The 20,014-nt window shown below is 38.2% G+C and overlaps 4 protein-coding genes across 4 annotated transcripts in view; 1 reads left to right on the top strand and 3 right to left on the bottom strand.

Annotated features, from left to right (window-relative positions):
- Window positions 1–60: 60 nt before the first annotated feature.
- LOC134827546 (transcription-associated protein 1) lies at window positions 61–15,182 on the bottom strand. The gene is made up of 11 exons (XM_063840239.1): window positions 14,963–15,182; window positions 14,285–14,909; window positions 13,271–14,224; window positions 10,926–12,471; window positions 8,448–10,301; window positions 7,999–8,390; window positions 2,371–7,168; window positions 1,647–1,875; window positions 945–1,587; window positions 597–878; window positions 61–539 (listed from the first exon to the last, which is right to left on the bottom strand). Exons 2-11 carry the CDS (start codon window positions 14,900–14,902, stop codon window positions 180–182), a joined length of 11,676 nt encoding a protein of 3,891 aa, XP_063696309.1. The 5' UTR covers window positions 14,903–14,909; window positions 14,963–15,182; the 3' UTR covers window positions 61–179.
- Window positions 15,183–15,534: 352 nt separating this feature from the next.
- LOC134828178 (26S proteasome regulatory subunit 7) overlaps window positions 15,535–20,014 on the bottom strand; it is a 97,732-nt gene continuing 93,252 nt past the window's right edge. The window contains exons 2-5 of the mRNA XM_063841180.1: window positions 17,528–17,600; window positions 16,943–17,463; window positions 15,914–16,370; window positions 15,535–15,853 (exon numbers count right to left, since the gene is read on the bottom strand). Coding sequence (XP_063697250.1) covers window positions 15,600–15,853; window positions 15,914–16,370; window positions 16,943–17,463; window positions 17,528–17,597 — 1,302 coding nt within the window. The 5' untranslated portion in view covers window positions 17,598–17,600 and the 3' untranslated portion in view covers window positions 15,535–15,599. The remainder of the gene's footprint in view (window positions 15,854–15,913; window positions 16,371–16,942; window positions 17,464–17,527; window positions 17,601–20,014) is intronic.
- On the top strand, window positions 17,814–18,758 carry LOC134838436 (FAD synthase-like). Its single transcript, XM_063853966.1, has 2 exons — window positions 17,814–18,003; window positions 18,072–18,758. The coding sequence occupies exons 1-2, from the start codon at window positions 17,971–17,973 to the stop codon at window positions 18,684–18,686; spliced, it is 648 nt and encodes a 215-aa protein (XP_063710036.1). The 5' UTR covers window positions 17,814–17,970; the 3' UTR covers window positions 18,687–18,758.
- Window positions 18,686–19,810, bottom strand: LOC134838435 (cleavage and polyadenylation specificity factor subunit 4). The gene is made up of 2 exons (XM_063853965.1): window positions 19,636–19,810; window positions 18,686–19,568 (listed from the first exon to the last, which is right to left on the bottom strand). The coding sequence occupies exons 1-2, from the start codon at window positions 19,730–19,732 to the stop codon at window positions 18,751–18,753; spliced, it is 915 nt and encodes a 304-aa protein (XP_063710035.1). The 5' UTR covers window positions 19,733–19,810; the 3' UTR covers window positions 18,686–18,750.

Raw genomic sequence — 20,014 nt, 5'->3', positions numbered from 1 at the left:
CGTCGAAATTTTGACTTCTAAAAACTTAAAAAGTTAATTTTTGACAAAAACATTTTTTTAATATTTTTCATATAATCACTAAACTTTTATTTCTTTCCAATTTGAGAAAAATTACAAGACATGTAAAAAATAGAATTAAGTTAAAAATACGTTAGACGAGCAAAACACGTAAAATACGTTTAAAGCCATGGATGCCACGTGGGATCCATTCGGCACAAATTATCAGGATTTGATGCGGCTTGCACCAAAGCTGTCATCTTATTAGTCTCCGCTTTGTCGAACATTGACAAACTATTGAGACGACTCATGATCGACGTAACTGCCTTATTGACAACAATAATAACGCGTTCCGAGTCAACTTTGTCCGAATCGCCTGCTGTTGCCTTCTCTTGTGTCGTTCCCGGTTCTTGTTTGACATTCGGATCTGTCGAAGTCGTCGTAGCTTGAGCTGTTGCTTGATCTTGTCTCTCATCGATGAGAATTTTCTTGTGAACTGCGGCAAATTCGTCACGTAAAATTGCTCTCAGAATCGCAGGAAGCTAAAAAAAGTTGAAAAATTAATTTTTTTGTTAGAAAAAATATTTTTTAGAACTCACTTTGAAATTCGGTTGTATGAGACATCGTGCAGCAGCAATAGCGGATGCAGTTAAAGGTCCATTAATGCCAATGCTGGATAAATATTCGACAATGTTCGGGGTAAGTCGGAAGGGAACGAAACGATTTCCATCAAGTTCGCCCGAAACTTCATCTACGTCGAATTTGAAGTAGGAAACGTTCATTAAGCCGGAATCTTGATGCAAGTACATCATGTCGATGTTGAGACGTGTGAGATGGAGAGCATATTCCACGAGACATGATAAGGAAAGTTGAAGCGTAAACTAAAAGAAAATGAAAATTTTAATATTTTTTTTTGTTGAAAATGAAGTTTTTTAAAATTTTTTTACCATTTTTCTGAAGGTCCAATAATCCGTGGCACTCTTGAAGGTCTTCGTAGCCCATTCTTTGAGCAACGTCTTCGGTATCATCGACGTTTGAACATCTCGTAAGATGTCTTTCAGCAAATTATGCGTCGTTTGGGCGCCTCTTTCTTGCACTTCCATCAATCTTTCGTAATATCTGGCGATTGGAGCTTCATGTTCGGTGTTCAGTTTCGCGCAACTTTGCTTGTAAATGCTCAAAAGCGAAACGCTCGATGGATAATCCTCAATTAATCGCATTTGCGGTGAAACAGCAACGACTCGCGGTACCGTAATATGCAAGAAACGACGAGAAGTTTCCTTTTGCTTCGCCAAATAATTGTTCATCATGCGTAGAAGTTGCAAAACGCGTTCCTCACGACGAGCATCTCCGAGTCCCGAATCACTGACAACGAGATACGGATAAATTTTGCCATTTGTACCGCGAATCAACAAGCGACGCGCTGCTGTATTGTGTTTCGCTACGACAGTCACACGAGGCAAGAATCGAGCGATTCGGATGTGGTAATGAGAGTGCCGTGGCAAAAGTAGCTCGCCAGGTAACTCGATGTCGGCTGTTTTTTGACTGAAATTCTGAAGTAATCGGTATTTTTCGTCGATTAAAACCACTCTGAAATGCAAAAAAAAGTTAGAATGAAAAATTTTTAGGAAAAATTAGAAAAAAATTACTTTGGAAGTTGTAACGTTCGTTGCTCCAAAAGTCGAATCCATGGTTTAATCTTCGATATCAGGTTATGAAGCTTTGTGGCTCCAGGTTGAGTGAAATCAAAGTCAGATGTGAACTGAGCTTTCATCTTTTTGAACACTGGATCTTGAACTGTAGCGAGCGCACGACGTGTAAGTGACTCCGAAGCCGTTGATGAGAACGACGTTGACGTAGTTGATGTTGTGATATTTTCTAAAGAAAAAAAAATTAAAATTAAATTAATTATTTTTTTCATTAAAAAATTAAATTTAATTTTTTTTTGTCGAGAAATTAACTTTTTTAAATATTTTTCGTCAAAATAAAAAAAAATCAAAATTAGAAAAATTTTTAAAATTTATTTTTGTCGAATTTTATCATAAAAAAAATTTTTTTCATCAAAAATTTCAAAATTTTTCACAACTCTTTCCTCTAAAAAATTATTAAATTGATTTTTTTTTCTATTTTTTACCAAACAAATGTATAATTTAATTTTTTTCGCAAAAAAAATTAATTAAATTTTTTAATGAAAAATTTTTAAAATTTTTTTTCACCAAAAAAAAAAATGTTTCAATATTTTTTGATGATAAAATTTATCGAAAATAAAATAAAAAAAAATTATTTGAGTTTGATTTTGATGAGAATTTTTATAAATATTTTTTTTTTCAAAATTTTCATAAAAAAGCAAAAAAAATTAAAATTCTGTCTTACCAATTCCAATTCCGAAGGTCGAAACAAGTTTCTTCACAAAATTGAAGGTATGCGAAGTAATTGTTGCATCTTTAACAGCAGCTCTATTCTCAAAAGCGATCGCATAGCACTTTGCCAATCCCTGTCTCAATTGTCGCAACACCTCTTCATACCAATTTTCGCGGAACCAAACCATCTGATCGACAATTCCCTCAAGCGCACTCAATATCGTTGGATGAATATCACGTTGCAAGTGCATAATTTTCGAACATCTCCACATTTGGGGTGTCGCACGAATTGGCACCGTTGTACTTCCTTGATTGTCGCCGCCTTGCGTTTGTTGCTGCTGTTGTTGTTGCCCGCCGGGTTGTGTAGAGATCGAAATCGACGATTGCTGTTGATTATTGGCATCATTAAAGGTCCCATTTCCAACTTGCGTCTTCGTCTCGATCTTCAACGTGAGATAAAGCGTTCGAATTGGGAAGTAAACAGCTTGCGGGAACATCCTACCAACTTGACTCAAGATATTTAGGATGACATTTCCATCGTATTGTCGCAAACAACACAAAAGTTGAGGAATCCACGGCAACCATTGCAACGGCGGGATGCCGACAGCGTATTTATCTAACGCCGCCATGAGTTGTTGTTGCTCGTCGTCGTACAGCAGGAGCCACAAAACCTTTGCCAAGTACTTACGGGACTTACTTTCGACTTGATGACGACACGCATGAAGGAAACACGTCATCGCCGACACTCCCAAGTCCATTTGACGCGGTTCTTTTGTGAAAATGTGCTCCAAATAGTCGCCCCATAACGCCCATGCTTTAATTAGCGTATCGTGCAATTGACAAGCTTCACTGAAAAATTTATTGGCTTCCTCCGAACGACCAATTTTGGCATTTAGCAATCCCTTGAGCGCATAAAACTCTGCTGTCATCTCACGCGAGAAATATTTCAAGTTTGTAGCTTCAATAACTTCCAATGCTTCATGTAGTTCTTGTCTCTCGTTCGTTGCTGCGAGTTGTAAGAAGCATTTCACCTGCTGACGGATCTTTTGGAAGCAATCGACGACAGGAACCGATGGAATTGTGTAAATTCGTTGCAAGGAATCCATACAAACGCCCATTAAATTGTGTTTTCGCGCGATTTTGCCGAAATGAATGATCGTTTGTGCCGAAGCATGAGCCCCTAACATACATGTAGCTCCCGGCGGATCACTTTGCGACTCCAAATGTTGCGTAATTATCTGGTAATGATGTTGGCGCCACGTGAAAATGTCACTCCAGTGCGATAAGTCATCAGCAATTACGGGTAAACGATTTCGCCAGGTTTTGACAATAGCTTTCATGTCATGCAATGACGAACTGCGATTCTGTTGTAAGCCTTGATGGATCTGACTTGCCTCTTGGAGCTCCATAATTTGTTGCGCTGCTTGTAACAGCGGGAGATGAATGTGCGAAACGACGGGCGGAAGACGGCGCCATTCACGCATACAAAGATGGGATGCCATTTCGACGTAACGTTCGACAGATCCCAAATGTTGTTCTTCCTGATTCAGAATGGCGAGGAATCCCTTGTACAAATTAACTTTATATCCGAGGGATTTGGGGCATGTTTGTTCGACCCGAAGCAATGCTTGTTTCATTAATCCCCAATCCGGAACACGCCAAGCACTGTCCATGATGAGGAACGAGTTCTTTTCTTTGCACGACTGACCGTAATCCAGCAAAATATCCCATTGATTCAACTCTTTAGCACATCGGGTCCAATGATTTTCCCACAGCAGCACTTCGCTGTTCATGTCATATGGCGCCGGAGTCAATTCTTGCTTGAATTTCGTCATTGCCAAGTCATAAACGCCTTGCGCTTCCTCGAAAAATCCCATTTGCTCGTACGCAATAGCGATATTTGTCTCCGGATACTTTGCATACTTTTGCCATAATCCTGCCCAGAGGTCTTCTTCATGCAACGCCGAGTACATTTGCGACAACGGATCCAAAACAAAAGCTTGATCCGCTTCCGGATTCGTTGTTGTCTCATCAAAATCATAATCGCTGTACTCTTGTTCCTTGCGATGAGGCCATTCGATCGCCATTTCTTCCAAATTCAACGTCATTCGATGCCATAAATTATGAGCTTTGCCCAAATAAGTCATCAAATTTGGCGGGAGATACACTTTTGGCTCGCAATGCGTTAATGCTTCGATAAAAGTGTTCAAAGCACTCGGATGGCAGTCTTTTTGGATGACATGCGTGCCCGACGACAAGAACGGAATGATCTCCCGATCCAAGGATTGTTGTTGATTTTCATCGAGAATCGACCAGAGGCGCGGGAACATCTCAAGCCATACCTTTTCCGCTAAATTCGTGTCCATGTGACACAATTGGGCAGTTGCCACGAGCAATTCATCCGTTTTGACGCGTCGAATGGAATCCAAAAAGTCCCCTTGAGCTGTTATTAGTTTCATCAGGACTTGTTGGCGGTTTGCTACAGGTCTTTCACTTTCCTCACGGCGAGAAATGTTGGAATCAACTGTCATATCCAAGTCAAAAGCATCTTCCTTGTCTTCGAGTGGGTCAAAAGTGACGGGCGTATCACTTTGAAGCGACGTAAAAATGACAAAATTCTTCTTTTCATCGGATTCGGCGTTCTGGATGACCGACGAAACGCTCGGAAGTAAATGTGTGTCATTAGAATTCATTATCTGCGATGTTGTGTTGCATGTGAGGATCAAAAGTTCAATACATTGCTTGATCCAGTAATGTTGTCCGATGGTATCCCATGCATGCGAGCAAATTATATACAAAAGTCGATCATGTAAACGTCGTCGCATCGATCCGTCAAAGATTTCGAAGAATTTTGCTCTTATCGCTGGTTGAGGGCATCGTAATCCACAAAGGAAAGCAGCTTCCAGTTTCGATGTGAGTTCCGTCACTTTTAATTGATCATCGCGATAGATGTAATTAATTAATTCAAGGAATTGCGCATTCAATTCCTGATCATCAGCGAATCGTTTTTCCACATATTGCATCAATTTCACGAGTAAAATCGATTTTTCGCGCAACGTAGGGGCTTGTGAGACAGTAACGGGACTATTTTTGTTCTTCATCCATTCCTCGATCATTTTGACGATGGCTTTGATGACTTTTACTTCGGAGGATTTTTCGATTAAACCCACGAGAATGCTTCCGATGAACATTTTTCGCATATCGACGCCCATGACGACGACGCGATTCTTCACCAAATCAAGAGATAAAATGAGAAGCTCGAGTGCGACGGGTCCTGCGACGTTCGTGCCAGCTTCTTGTGTGCCTCCAGTTGCGGTTTGGGCTTGAGCGGTTCCGCCACTGAGATGTTCCTTCGTGAGACGACTCAAAAGTCGCATGAATGGCATTATTAAGCGATCGATGTAACTTTGGTTGTTCGTGCAACATGCCTTGAGAATCATCAATGTACCGAAAAGTGTACTTGGATTGGCTTGAGGGTTCTTTTCGTACGTCGTTAAACCATCGCTAATCATTCGGCTGATTGTCGCGTACAAAACTTCAAGTTCGTCGTGTTTGTGATGCGAGTCTGTTGGGAAAATCGCCATTAAACGTGTCAATAATCCATGCATCAGTTTGATTACTTTTGTGTTTTGGCATGTGACACAAATCGAGAGACCTCGTTGCAAGGGACGGAATGTTGCGAGAATTTGTTCTTTTTTCATGACCGTCAACAAGAACGTCAACAACTCCAATGCCGTGCAAATATTTCCGTAATTCGGGGTGTCTTGCATGAAAATCTTCTCCAACCAAGCGAGCTTCAAATCACACGGTTGAGGCCAAACATCGGGTTTCATTGCGGTTTTAAGTAACGTGACGCAACGTCTTGCCAAAGTTTCGTTCGGCGAGACAACTCCGGGTGTGGGACTCGCATCGTTGATGGAACAAGCCAAACGGAACAAGAAATTCAAGACGGTATCGCAATGATGTCGCTCGATAGGACGAGAAGCTCCTTCAACTTTTGACGCAGCACTTGTTGCAGGCGTCGTTTGAGATGTTCCCGGTTGAGGACTATTTTCGCCGACAGCAGCACGTTTCCTTGCATCATCTTCGGAAATTGTTCTCTTTATACCGCCACTCGCTTGTAACTTTAGTTCGCCCAATGGAGTGTCATCATCGAAATTTGACTCTTCATTTTCCTCTTTGATGCGTTGGAGCTCCCATTTTATGATGACTTCTGCCAATTCGACGGATAATTTGCGATATTCGATTGTTGCGTTCGGTGAAAAGCCGAGACGAGAGATTGAATTGATCATTTGTTGGACCAAATGGTGTCGCACGGGATAATAAACTTTGTAATGACGCACCAATAATTGCAAAACGTGGAATAATTGTTGCAATGCATGTCCTTCCTCGACGATGATTTTCTTTGTCCAATGCGCCAACATTGTATGACCATCTTCCATGCGTAACGGCATCGCAGGCGTCAATACTTCCAATGCTTGTTTGACAATTGTGCGTGCTTCCAAGGCATGAGCTTTCAATAACGAGTGAAAAACTTGCAAAACGATCCTTTTGTGAATTGCTAAACGAGCGATTATGTGACTCAGCAATAAATGACCATGATATCGAGCAGCTGGATCAACACAATTTTTGGCGAGCAAACAAGGCCATGCAAAAGTCATCAATCGACGTAATTTATTGCCTTCGCGTTTGTTGTTGGAGTCTCCGTCGTGAATGTGAGGCGATGCACGTTCGACTAAGAGACACGAAAATTGTAACAGAGCAATACGGACGGCATCTTCGTTCGCAAATGGCTTCTCTGGATCAATAATCTGAAAAGAAAATTAAATTTTAATTTTAAAATTTTAATTTTAATTTTAATTTTAATTTTAATTTTAATTTTAATTTTAATTTTAATTTTAATTTTAATTTTAATTTTAATTTTAATTTTAATTTTAATTTTAATTTTAATTTTAATTTTAATTTTAATTTTAATTTTAATTTTAATTTTAATTTTAATTTTAATTTTAATTTTAATTTTAATTTTAATTTTAATTTTAATTTTAATTTTAATTTTAATTTTAATTTTAATTTTAATTTTAATTTTAATTTTAATTTTAATTTTAATTTTAATTTTAATTTTAATTTTAATTTTAATTTTAATTTTAATTTTAATTTTAATTTTAATTTTAATTTTAATTTTAATTTGTAATTAATTTTAATTTTAATTTTAATTTTAATTTTAATTTTAATTTTAATTTTAATTTTAATTTTAATTTTAATTTTAATTTTAATTTTAATTTTAATTTTAATTTTAATTTTAATTTTAATTTTAATTTTAATTTTAATTTTAATTTTAATTTTAATTTTAATTTTAATTTTAATTTTAATTTTTAATTTTAATTTTAATTTTAATTTTAATTTTAATTTTAATTTTAATTTTAATTTTAATTTTAATTTTAATTTTAATTTTAATTTTAATTTTAATTTTAATTTTAATTTTAATTTTAATTTTAATTTTAATTTTAATTTTAATTTTAATTTTAATTTTAATTTTAATTTTAATTTTAATTTTAATTTTAATTTTTTAATTTTAATTTTAATTTTAATTTTAATTTTAATTTTAATTTTAATTTTAAAAAAAATTAAAAAAAAAACTTACCTTGTTGATGAAAACTGACACAACATTATTATCATTTTCCAAATAGGGTTCTGGCGGAGCGCCAACAAGCTTATTTCCTTCGCCTTTTTCGAAGCTGACAGCAAAGCATGGTATCAAAACTGTCGTTAAAATCTTCGCTTTCAAGTCCTGAGACCATACTTGTGAATGGAAGTTCTCCACAAAGTAGAAAAATGCTTTTCGTTTCCAATCGACGGTATATTGGCAAACTGTTTCTTGCAAAAAGTCCCTCAAAAATTGGAAATCCGGGATAAATCTCAAGCACAGCGCTCGTAAAAGTTGGAAAAGTAAATTTATGTCGTCCGTGTGATGGGTGAAGTACTTTTGAAGGATCTTTGCTACCAAATGCCACAAGTCGTTTACAACAGGAGAGTCTGAAATTCATGAAAAAATTAAATTTTATGCCAAAAAATTAAATTTTTTCAACTTACTTGCTGCTGTTTCATACAAATTATTATCCCAAATGGTACGGAGGGAACTAATAACCTCCGTTTGTGTCGCCAACCATTGATCATCGAACTCCGTGAGCGTGTAAAGGATCAAGACAGCTTGATGTTGCGTCTCGTAACGTGCTTCTCCGCTTGCATTTTGATCCGCAAGGCCATTCAGTATCAAATGCATCAATCTGCTCGTTTTTTCCTGCATTTTTTTGCGGAATAACTCGCCTTCGTCGGATTTCAAGATGTAAATCGTGAATCGATTCCATTGTTGTTCGACGATATTTTGATCGTTCAACAGCAAATCCAATGTTTCATCGGGATGTCGCAGCAGGAATTTAATGAGAGGCGCTCTGAAGGGACAAGATGGCTCCACATTGAGTCCCTTTTCGGTATGGAGCACCATTCGACACAAAGGTTCGATGAATTTTGCCGATGCAGCGGGAATTTGATGGAAAATCCCAATTACTGTGGCAATTTTTTGCTCAGTATCGCCCGTTTTGCTCACAGAGAGGAAATTTCGACCGCGATTTGTGGTTATGGAGATCTCCAACATCTTTTTGATCATTTGAAGAAGTTGTTCGCACAATTTTTCGTTAAAAGCCGAGGGGAAAAGTTGCGTTGTGTAAGATAAATGTTTCGCCATGTTCAATGTCAAGTTGCGATAATCGCCCAAAGCGAGAAGTAAAGGACGAATTTCTTGATTTACGTTTTTGTCCGTTTGATAGTTCACCATGAACTTTTGTAAACACTCGAAAGCGCACTCCTGAAGCTCTTGATTCGGTTTTCCGAGTGCCTTGAAGAGTGTTTGGAAGATTTTCAACTTCATTCCGGGTTCTTCGAGGTAATGGCATGCCGCTAAGCAACGCAAAGCACTTTTTCGCAAAGGAATTTTGTTGGTAATCGCTTTGTAGCAGTCCAATTTGTTCAAAATATTATCGTCTAATTCCGAAAGTGTCAAAACTTCGTGGAAGAAAACTTTGTGTGTGAGAACTTGCAAGTCGATGGTCATCAAACGCGGTTCAAGCGTCGTGCAGAATGTACTTCCTTCGATTAAACCAACTTGGGCATTCGCCGATTGATGACGCAACAAATGTTTCTTCGGCGGAATCATTTCCGTGAGGAAAGCAGCGTAAGGTTCCATCACCGCAGTCACTGTTTTGTTCTGCAGCTCAGCAATTAATCGCAACGAAGACATTGCAGTATTTCGGACTTCCGTATGAGGACTTGTTACTTGTCGCACAAGTTCATTGATGACATCTTGCATCGCTTTGTTGTGTGCCGTTATTAAATCCTCATTTTTGCAGTCTTTTTCCAACGGGACCATCGTGATTCGCAACATTTTCTCCAAATAAGTCTTGGCACGTTCGACGGCGCCACTGCTAACTTCTCCCGTGAGATCCATAATGACGAACATGAACGCCTTGAGGAACGAGAACAAATGTTGGTACAACCATCGCATCGCCATGTGCTTGTACAAGAACTCCAGAGCGATACATCCGCCCATTTTTGAGTACCAGGGACGCTCGAAACACAAAGCAGCCATTTTTTCTGCCAAATATTGCATAATTGGTAAACGACAGGCACGTTCTTTGTTGCCCATGATATTTGTGGCAGTCTCGAGAATGACAAAAAGTGCCAAATTTCCGGGTTTACACAATTCCTTTTCTTCGTGTCCCATGATGACGGCAAGAGCATCGATTAAAACGAGCGGATCCAAGCCAGGAACTGAAAGACGATTCGGTTGGTATGGGAAGGGACCTGCTTGTTGAGCAATGGCAACCATCACGTAATGACGAACGACAGCTAACATTGTTGGGAGCACAGATTGACGAAGTTCTTTTGTAGCTGAAAAATTTAAAAAGAGGTAAATTAATATTTTTTTTTAGAAAAATTATTTTTTATATACATTTTCTTTAAATTTATTTTTTTTTTCTAAATTTTTGTCATAAAAAATTTTTGGAATATGGGCAAAGTAAAAAATTAAGTACTTTTTCATATAAAATTATTTAAAAAAAAATTGATAATTAATTTGGTAATTTAATTAATTTGAAATTTACGTGAAAAACTAAAATTTTGCATAAAAAAAAATTGAAAATATATTTTTTTTTTTAATAAGAAAGTGCATGTCAAAATAACAATTTTTAAACAAAACTTCAGAATTTTTTAATTTTTTTTTTTCAAAAAATTCATAAATTTATAAAAAATATCTAAAAACCGAAAATTTTTTCAAGAATTTTTCAACTTTTAATTAAATTTTGCTACATTGAAGTTTTAATTTTTTAAAATTTCTTCAAAAAATTTTAAAGATTTTCCCAAAAATTCATTAAATTTTTAAAAAATGCCCAAAAAACGAAAAAATTTTTAAAAAATTTTCAACTTTTTTTTGAAATTGATGGAGTTCAAATTTGATGGAGTTTTAAATTTTCAAAAATTTCAAAAATAAATTAAAAGTGTTAAAAATCAACTCACCTGCTGCTACAAACATTCCCGTCAACGCCGTTTGATTCGTTTTACGAGCAACCATATCTTGTGAAATATAATAAACGCCATTTGCCGACGAAATATTTCCCTCAGTGAAACTTGGATGCATAAAAAGTTTCTGTAACGTGTGTTTATCGTCCTCTAATTGCAACGAAGCCGCAAGATAACATCTGATAACTTCCCAACTCTTCCTCCAATAGAACGGATCTGTCGTACTTGACTTCAGAGCATTGAACGCCGTCTCAATTACCTTATCCACGGGGAAATCTATCGGCTTGCGATGTTCTTGGAAGTATGCAACGATAGCGGGCGGCGGAACATCTCGTTCATTATATTCCAATTTTTGCGGTTCAATCATCATTTTTCGATTTCCTCCGCCAAATTTGCCCAAAACACGAAAAGCAACAAGTGCCGCTGGATCACTATTGCGCAAGATGCGCCAAAGAGCTTGCATGAGTTCAGCGCGAACGGGTTGGATGTGATCATACAAGAAATCCGGTTGTAAATTGTCGACACAGAGTTCAAGTGTTCGTAAGCCTTGACTGATGAGTGTTGGAGATCCGTTCAAGGCAGAAACCAAGGGATCCATTAACATCGGCAAATATGGCAATAATGACGAGAGACGAACGGGAACCGTTAAACAAAGTTCGACAAACAAGTCTTTCATGTGTTGCTTATGGAAACCGCTCTGAAGGCGATTTAAGCCTTCCAGAAGATTCGGGAGTAAAGGCAGGAATTCTTGATACAATAAATCGTGACTTCCTCCTCCGATCGATCTAAACAAAGCTCGAAGCAACAAAAAATAATTGTACGGCTCTTTCGCTGTCATTGCCAACTCCATCGAACGATTTACGATGTTATGCAAATGTGGCTTCAACATGTGCTCATTGTCTGTCGGGAAGAGACTCACACTGCCAAAGACAAGTTTGAAAAGTCTCAGATACAAATTCGACCGTTCTACGTTGGATCCCATTTCGTGCATGCGTTTCAAGAGGTATTCAACCAAAACTGTAGCAAACAAAGGTGACGTCACTGGATTCGCAAGGAATGAATTCGCAATTACTTGCAATGCAGAGTTCTTGTAGATCCGTTCGACCATGAAATCAATCGTTGCTGTGAAAATTTCTTGGAAATTTTGACTGTTCATCGTGAGGAAGACGCCACTAAAGTGCTCCAAAACTTCTTTTTCCTCCTTGGTGCGGGGCACTTGTGCCGCTTGCTTGTATTGCGTTTGAAGATTCGGCGGCATGCCAGGCGTGGGAACGTTAATCATGTAAACGTCGAGCGCTTCGAGTGCCCAATGGAATAAGTCAATGAAAATGATGATTTCGTTAGGCTGGAATAACTTGAGTTGCGGAGATGATTGTTGAACGCCTTCGGGAGTGACAGTTTTGAGGTTTGGACATCCCCAAGTTATTGTTTTGACGCCACAAACGAGAGTTTTTACTAAATTCTTGTATTCGGTGACGTTTAAGTTGTTTGGCGGTGCGAATCCGATTGAGGTAAGTTTGGAATTGGCATCTGATGATAAGTCCTGAAAGTAGAAAAATTGTTTTAGAAGTGAATTTTTGATCAATTTCAAGCTTCAAAACCATAAAATGGGCTTTCAAAATAAAAATTCCGTATTTTTTACGTATTTTTATTTTTCAATTTTTAAGTTTGAGACCCATCCAAAAGACATCCAAAGACATTTTCCATAACTTTTGATCAATTTCAAGCTTCAAAACCATCAAATGGGCTTTCAAAATAAAAATTACGTATTTTTTACGTATTTTTATTTTTCAAATTTTAAGATCGAGATCCATCCAATAGACATCCAAAGACATTTTCCATAACTTTTGATCAATTTCAAGCTTCAAAACCATCAAATGGGCTTTCAAAATAAAAATTCCGTATTTTTTACGTATTTTTATTTTTCAATTTTTAAGACCCATCAAAAACCATCAAACTTTTGATCAATTTCAAGCTTCAAAACCATCAAATGGGCTTTCAACATAAAAATTACGTATTTTTTACGTATTTTTATTTTTCAATTTTTAAGTTTGAGACCATTTAAAAGACATCCAAAGGCATTTTTCATAACTTTTGTTCAATTTCAAGCTTAAGAATCATCAAATATGCTTTCAAAATAAAAATTACGTATTTTTTACGTATTTTTATTTTTCAATTTTTAAGTTTGAGACCCATCCAAAAGACATCCAAAGACATTTTCCATAACTTTTGATGAATTTCAAGCTTAAGGACGAACAAATTTTGTCAAAAATGAAAATTTTTCAAAAATATATATTGAAAGCAATCGAAAACATTTTAAAAAATTCAAATAAAATACTTACAATTCCCAAAAACTCCTTCTGCGTTAACGAATCTGTCGTTGTAGTTGACGTCGTAGACGATTGTGGCGTCACGGGAGCTGCTGTAATTGCCGGCGTTGTTGATCCCGCATTACTTGACGTTCCCGTAATCGCTGCAGGCGTCGAAGATCCACTCGTTTCGGGCTTCGCTGCTTTCAATTTCTTCATAATCGTTGGCAACTGCAATTTCGCAATCGTATGAAATTTCTGCGTAAACACTTTCAGCATCGTAATAAGCAAATCTCTCGCCGTATTTGACTCCAAATCCTGTCGTTGTCGAATACAATCGACCAAATTGAGCAACAACTTGCACGACATCGTCTGAATACTCGTCGGCAGTGATTCGTCATGCACATTTTTGGAAAATAAATAAACCGCTTCTGCCAACGTGTTGATTTGGAGATGTTGTCGCACGTGATGCACCAAATCGGCAAGTGTTGAGTAAGCCAGAGGTCGAAGACTCTCGTGCGTCGTGAATCCGCGTCCCAAAAGGAGATCTTCGTCGAAAAGTTTGTCGATCACGGGCACAAATTTGTTGCGTAAATCCGTGGCGAGAATGTGACGTGTCGCAACGAGAAGTTCTTTTCTCAAATGCGTGACTTCTTTGGGACAAAGTTGCAGTAAACTGAGCATTCCTTTGACCATTGAGGTAGAATGCGCTTGAATGACTTCTTGGAACAAGCGAACGATGTAGGCAAGGAATGACAATGTCTTGATTTGGGCTCCCATGAAATCCACGAAGATTTCTTTGTTGAAATTGGGCGCATTTCGATGCTGAGCCAAGGGTTGAAGGGTAATTGTGGTCATGATGAGCGGAACAAACTCGACAACTTCTTGATGGACATATTGTTTGTAGATCTGATACATGAGAACGACAATAATTGGCAATTCCTGAAGGACTTTCAACGAGTAGACGCCTTTTGGGATCAAATTGAACTGAAAAAAAAGAGATTTTGAGCAATTTCGCAGAAAAAGGTAAAAATTTATTTTTTTTACCGTAGCTGACGTAACTTTCCCATCAGGTCCTTTCTTTTCCGCCTGAATGGGCGTTATTGTGTAAGTTTCCGGCAATAATTGTTCCACATTGATGTCTTTAATGTCTTTTACTCGCAGCGGCGACTTTGGTTCGAAGATTTTTGGCAAATGCGTTGGTAGATCCGAGTAAATTTTCTTCACATAAGTCAAGAATTGTTGAATTTCCGGATGAAATGGCGGTCGATATTGCTTGTGCAAGTCAATAATGATCCGCAAACACACCAAAACATTTTCCTCGTTGTCGTTTTGGAGCAATTTCAAACACATGATGAGAATTTGCTTGACATAGGGCTTGACAATTTCCGATGTCGGCATTCGATGGATCATTTCGAGGATCAATTTTCGCATTTGTTGGATGTTAATTTCGGAAATGAATTGCGGCTCGCCTTCCGTTAGGATTTTGAGGAATACTTTCATCGAGTGATCCAGGAACACCTGATAGCCATTGCCTTGTGTAAGTGTCTCGAAGTGTTCACTCAACTCCTGTGCCGCCTTCATGCGAATGTCGTCTTTTGCCGCCGGATCGCCCAACATCGTCACGAGACTCCGGAAAGTCGCTTGATCCATGGGTGTTGCCATGTTTGAGCTAAAATAAGAAGAAATTTAGCGAAATTCTTCGTAAAACGAGGAAAAACTTACATTTTAGTCGGTTTTCGGGTTTGTTATTGAATTTTTTGACTGACGCCGATCTGTCAAAGTTGATCGGTACAAATTTGCCGCATTTACAGCTAAAATAACATATTTTCACGCGAGTTTTTGTGTTTTTCGCGTGCTCGATGATTTATTTTACAATTTTTGAACGTTTTTTGTGTGTTTTGTCTGGATTTTCACAGGGAAAATTACAATTTTCGTCCGTATCTGACACGATGCTTGCAATTTTCTCAAAAATGATGCCAATTTGACACTTTCGTAGGACAGTCGATGCGGTTTACGTACAAATCCCATACAAAATCACTCTATCGACAGCTCTACGGAGAGATTCTCTCACGAGACGAATGAAAATGATAAATTTGACAGATGTCAAGTGCAAATTTGAGAGAGTGAGAGAGCGATTCTCTCTTTGTTTACATTTTTCTGCATGCGGATTGGCTGATTTTTTGAGAGATTGGAGGGGAAATGATGAGAGAAAATTCTCTCAAAGAGTTCTTCTCTCAATTTTTTAGGGAATTCAGTGATTTTTCGTCAATTTTGAAGGAAAAACAACATTTTCATTCGAAAAATTTCTATTTCAGCGATTACAATTTTAATGTTAAAAAAAAATAAATTGAGAAAACCCTTAATTGTAGGTCATGTAACGCGGCGTAGCACTGAATTTCGCATAACTCTTGATGACTTTGTTAACGGCTTCCAAAAAGTCCTTTTCCGTTGCTACCTTGCGACGCGCACGGATCGCAAACATACCGGCTTCCGTGCAAACTGAACGAATTTCGGCTCCTGTCGAGTTGGGACACAATCTTGCGAGCAAATCGAATCGAATATCACGTTCCACGGACATTGATCTGGCATGAATTTTAAAGATGTGAGCACGACCTAAAAGAATTTTTCAAATTTTAACCAAAATTTTTAGTAAAAAATTTAATTTTTTCTCACCTTCTAAATCCGGAAGTCCAAATTCAACTTTACGATCGAGACGCCCGGGACGCATAAGAGCAGGATCAAGAGTATCGGGACGATTTGTTGCCATCAATACTTTGATATTGCCACGAGGATCGAAACCGTCAAGTTGATTAATCAACTCCAACATCGTACGTTGAACTTCGTTGTCGCCTCCAGCTCCGTCGTCAAAACGAGCGCCTCCAATGGCGTCAATTTCGTCGAAAAAGATCAAACAAGCCTTCTTGGAACGTGCCATTTCGAAGAGTTCACGAACCATACGAGCGCCTTCACCGACGTATTTTTGCACGAGCTCGGATCCGATGACACGAATGAAGCAGGCATCTGTACGATTGGCAACTGCACGAGCGCAAAGTGTTTTTCCTGTGCCAGGAGGTCCGAATAACAATACTCCCTTTGGCGGTTCGATACCTAAGTTGACGAATTTTTCAGGCTGTAATGGAAAAATTAAAAAAAAAATTAATTTGAAATTCAATTTTTAAGGAAAATTTCAAAATTTTGTCAATCAAAAGGTAATTTTTGATGAATTTTGATCAATTTCAGAAAAAACAAAGTAGAAATTTGAACAAAAATGAAAATTTTGTGCTTTTAAAAGATGGTTTTTAATCAAAAATTCTTCAATTCACCTTCAAATTTTAAAATTTTAATAAAAAATAACAAATTTTTACATCCGAAAAGTAAATTTTCACGAATTTAGCTAAGAATTTGGTCGATTTCAAAAAAGAAAAATCAAAAAATCTAAAATTTATTTTTTTTGTCTTCTGAAAAAACATTTCTTACAAAATTTCATGAATTTTTCTTCTAATTTTGATATTTTCATTTAAAAAAAATTAAATTTTTGAATCATTTTGAGAAAAATTTTAACAATTTCAGACAAGAAAGAGTCAAAATTTACCCAAAAATTAAAATTTTTGATCTCAAAAAAAAAAATTTCAAGCAAAAATTCATCAATTTCTGATCAAATTTTCAATTTTTTCTCCAATTTGTTAAATTTTCAATACTCACATGAAGCAAAGGCGTCTCAACAACTTCACGCAACTTCTCAATTTGTTCCTTGCATCCGCCAACATCGCTATACGTGACATCTGGCTTCTCCTCAACCTGCATCATCGTGACTGTCGGATCAATTTTCGGCGGTAATGGAATATGAATTTGATATTTATTACGATCAACGCCAACTCTCATGCCCTCTTCGATATCTGTGGGCGCAACAGAATCTGCCAAGTCTACGACAAATTTCGCAAATTGCTTCACATTGATAATATACTTCGGATCATCCGAATCGGCATTGATAATTTTCGTGCAACGCGCCACTTGCAGCGGTTGTTCATTCTGAAGCGTTTGCTTATCCGCAACCAAATCCCATAAGGCAGGCGCCGCAAGTCCCGTGTCACTTTCTTTGATGCCCGTGAGTTCGTTCACTTGTTTAATTGCCGCCTGGATATCCTCGTCGATTTGCTTGATACTTTTGTGGTACTGACCTTGCCCGTAGGTCTTCAGAAGCTCAATATCGCCCTCATCCAAAGCTAAAAAGACAGGAAAAACAATGAGATGCAAGACGATGACAAGCACTTTTGCTCGACGATGTACCTTTGATTTCCGGTTCATCCTTATTGTCGTCCTTTATCTTGCGCATATCATCTCCCAAGTGATCAGGCATCTTGACTCGTTGCTTTTTGATTTATTTTACGGCAGAAAATGGGGAATTTCTCTATTAAAATTGCAAAAAAATGCTCCGTTTACGGCGAACGATGATGATTTTCCGAAATTTGAAATGTGCCTCGGGTTCAATACCATCGGATCAGCCCAGAGCACAATTGGAAATTTAACAGTATGTGCCTCGGGTCAATTGTGCACTGGGATTATTGCAGGAAATTCGCCATTCGCCAATTTCGACACCAAAATTCCACATCATTTTTCCACAAATTTCCCCAAAATCGGAGATAATCGAGATAAATGACGATAAGATAACACCGTTGAAGCATCGCTCATGAGTCGGAGCCCATCGTCGGAAGAAATCAAATTACATAACCATGGCAAAAGCTCAAGTTGATGCGACGTTGTTGGTAGGTGACCCACTTTTTTCGTTAAAATTCGCCAAAATCTTATAATTTCTCTTCCAATTTTTTGCCAGATCATCAAAGAGGCTCTGCAGAATTACAGTTTGGACGAGATTTTCCTCTCATTCAATGGCGGCAAAGACTGCACCGTGCTCCTGGACATACTCGTAAAGTATTTACACTCCATTGGCGCGGATCACAAGCGAATTTTGTACATTTACGTGCAACCGGAGCATCCTTTTGAGGAAATTGAGGAATTTGTGACGACTTGCGAGCAACATTATGACATCACAATGCAAGTTTATCGCGGAAAACTGAAAAGTACGTTGGAGAAAGTTTGTGCGGCGGCGCCTCAGTTGAAAGCTTGCATCTTGGGAAGTCGTCGAACGGATCCGTATTGCGAGAAAATGCAGGCGTTTCAGGAAACGGATCACGGATGGCCCAAACTCATGCGAATTAGTCCGTTGCTCGAGTGGAACTGTGATAATGTGTGGGATTATTTGCTGGAAAATAAAGTGGCTTATTGCAAATTGTATGATCGGGGATACACGTCGATCGGGGACAAGACAAACACGATACCGAATCCTCATTTGAGGTACGAGGATGAGAAAACGGGAGTTGTGCGATATAAGGCGGCATACGAACTGAGGAATGGAGATGCTTTTGAACGAGCAGGAAGACTTACTTGAGAACTTATTTTATTTTTTTTGTTTAGTTTTTTAGAAATAATAAGATGCACGCAGATGAGAAATTTTAAAGAGGTCGATTGTTTTGATTTCGCTGATGTTCCATTTGTTGTCGTTCGCGATTGCTGGCCTGTGAGAGGAAAGCCAACAATCCTTTGGGGCATTTGTTGGCGTAATGCCCTTTGTTGCCGCACTTGAAACACGTAATTTCCTCCAAGGGGCGCGGCGGCGGTCTTTGTGCAGGCGGAGGTCTCGACAAATCGTCTTCTGGGGGCGGCGGTTGAAGTCCCTGTTTCAGATAACCCAACGCTTTGTACTTTGCTTCTTCCTGTCGTTGCAGCACTTCGCGCTGCTCGGGCGGCATTTTCGGGCAATACGACGCTTTGTGTCCCAATTCCGCACAATAATGACAAACAGGCGGCTTTTTCCCCGCAATTCCATCTTTTGACTCTGGCGGCGGCGGTAACTCGAATCGCGGATGCATATATTTACATTCAGCGCCTTGCGGGCAAAATCCGGCGAGATAATTCATACACAATACGCGACGAACGTGACGATGTCGACAACTTGGGCCGTGACGACAAAATCCTCTATCATACCACGGACAATCTTTTATCTTGCTCTCCGGATCGATGTGCAGGAACGGACATTCTTTGTTGTGACACGCATTGAAGCGCGAATAGAAATAACACTCGGGCATCTTTGTCATGTCGAATTCGTGCAAAAATTCACACTGATCGCCCTTTTTGCACAAACCGCGGAGCCAATGTTTGCAAACGATTGTTCTGTCGCCCCGAATGTGACGAAATGGGCAACTTGCGCCCTTTTCGCATCCATCTGTGCCATCAGCTTGGTTATAGAACAAACATACAGCTGCAGTCGATTCTGCGAAAAAACAAGAAAAACAAGATTAATGACTCCCGCGAGAGAGAGTGAAGAATGCGAAACTCACTGTCCATGCCGGGAAATGGCACTGTTCCGTATTGCTGATCCAAATCCTCCTCGATTTTGAAGAAGACATGATCCACGTTCGCTATCAAATAGTCCATTTTTGTGTCTTGTGAGCTACTTATTGACTAATTTTCTCTTTTTTCTGCATCAGAACGGACGATTGATGCTCACCACACTTTTTGTTTTGGTTTGCGAGCTGTCACGCGTGGAGATTGCAAGTTCGAGATTTTACATGTGCTCGAAAATCGAGCTTCACTCGAACATGGATTTCAATAAGAATTTTTCCAAATTGATAAAAATTTATCAGAATTTATCATTTTTAATCATTTTAGAACTCAAAACTGCCAAAAAATTGAAACTGAAAAAAATTTTTTCCTTTG

The sequence above is a fragment of the Culicoides brevitarsis genome, chromosome 1, assembly GCF_036172545.1.
Source record: "Culicoides brevitarsis isolate CSIRO-B50_1 chromosome 1, AGI_CSIRO_Cbre_v1, whole genome shotgun sequence".
NCBI classification, from domain to species: domain Eukaryota; kingdom Metazoa; phylum Arthropoda; class Insecta; order Diptera; family Ceratopogonidae; genus Culicoides; species Culicoides brevitarsis.
The sequence above is the reverse complement of the archived record's forward strand: the minus strand, read 5'-3'. Positions and strand labels throughout refer to the sequence as shown.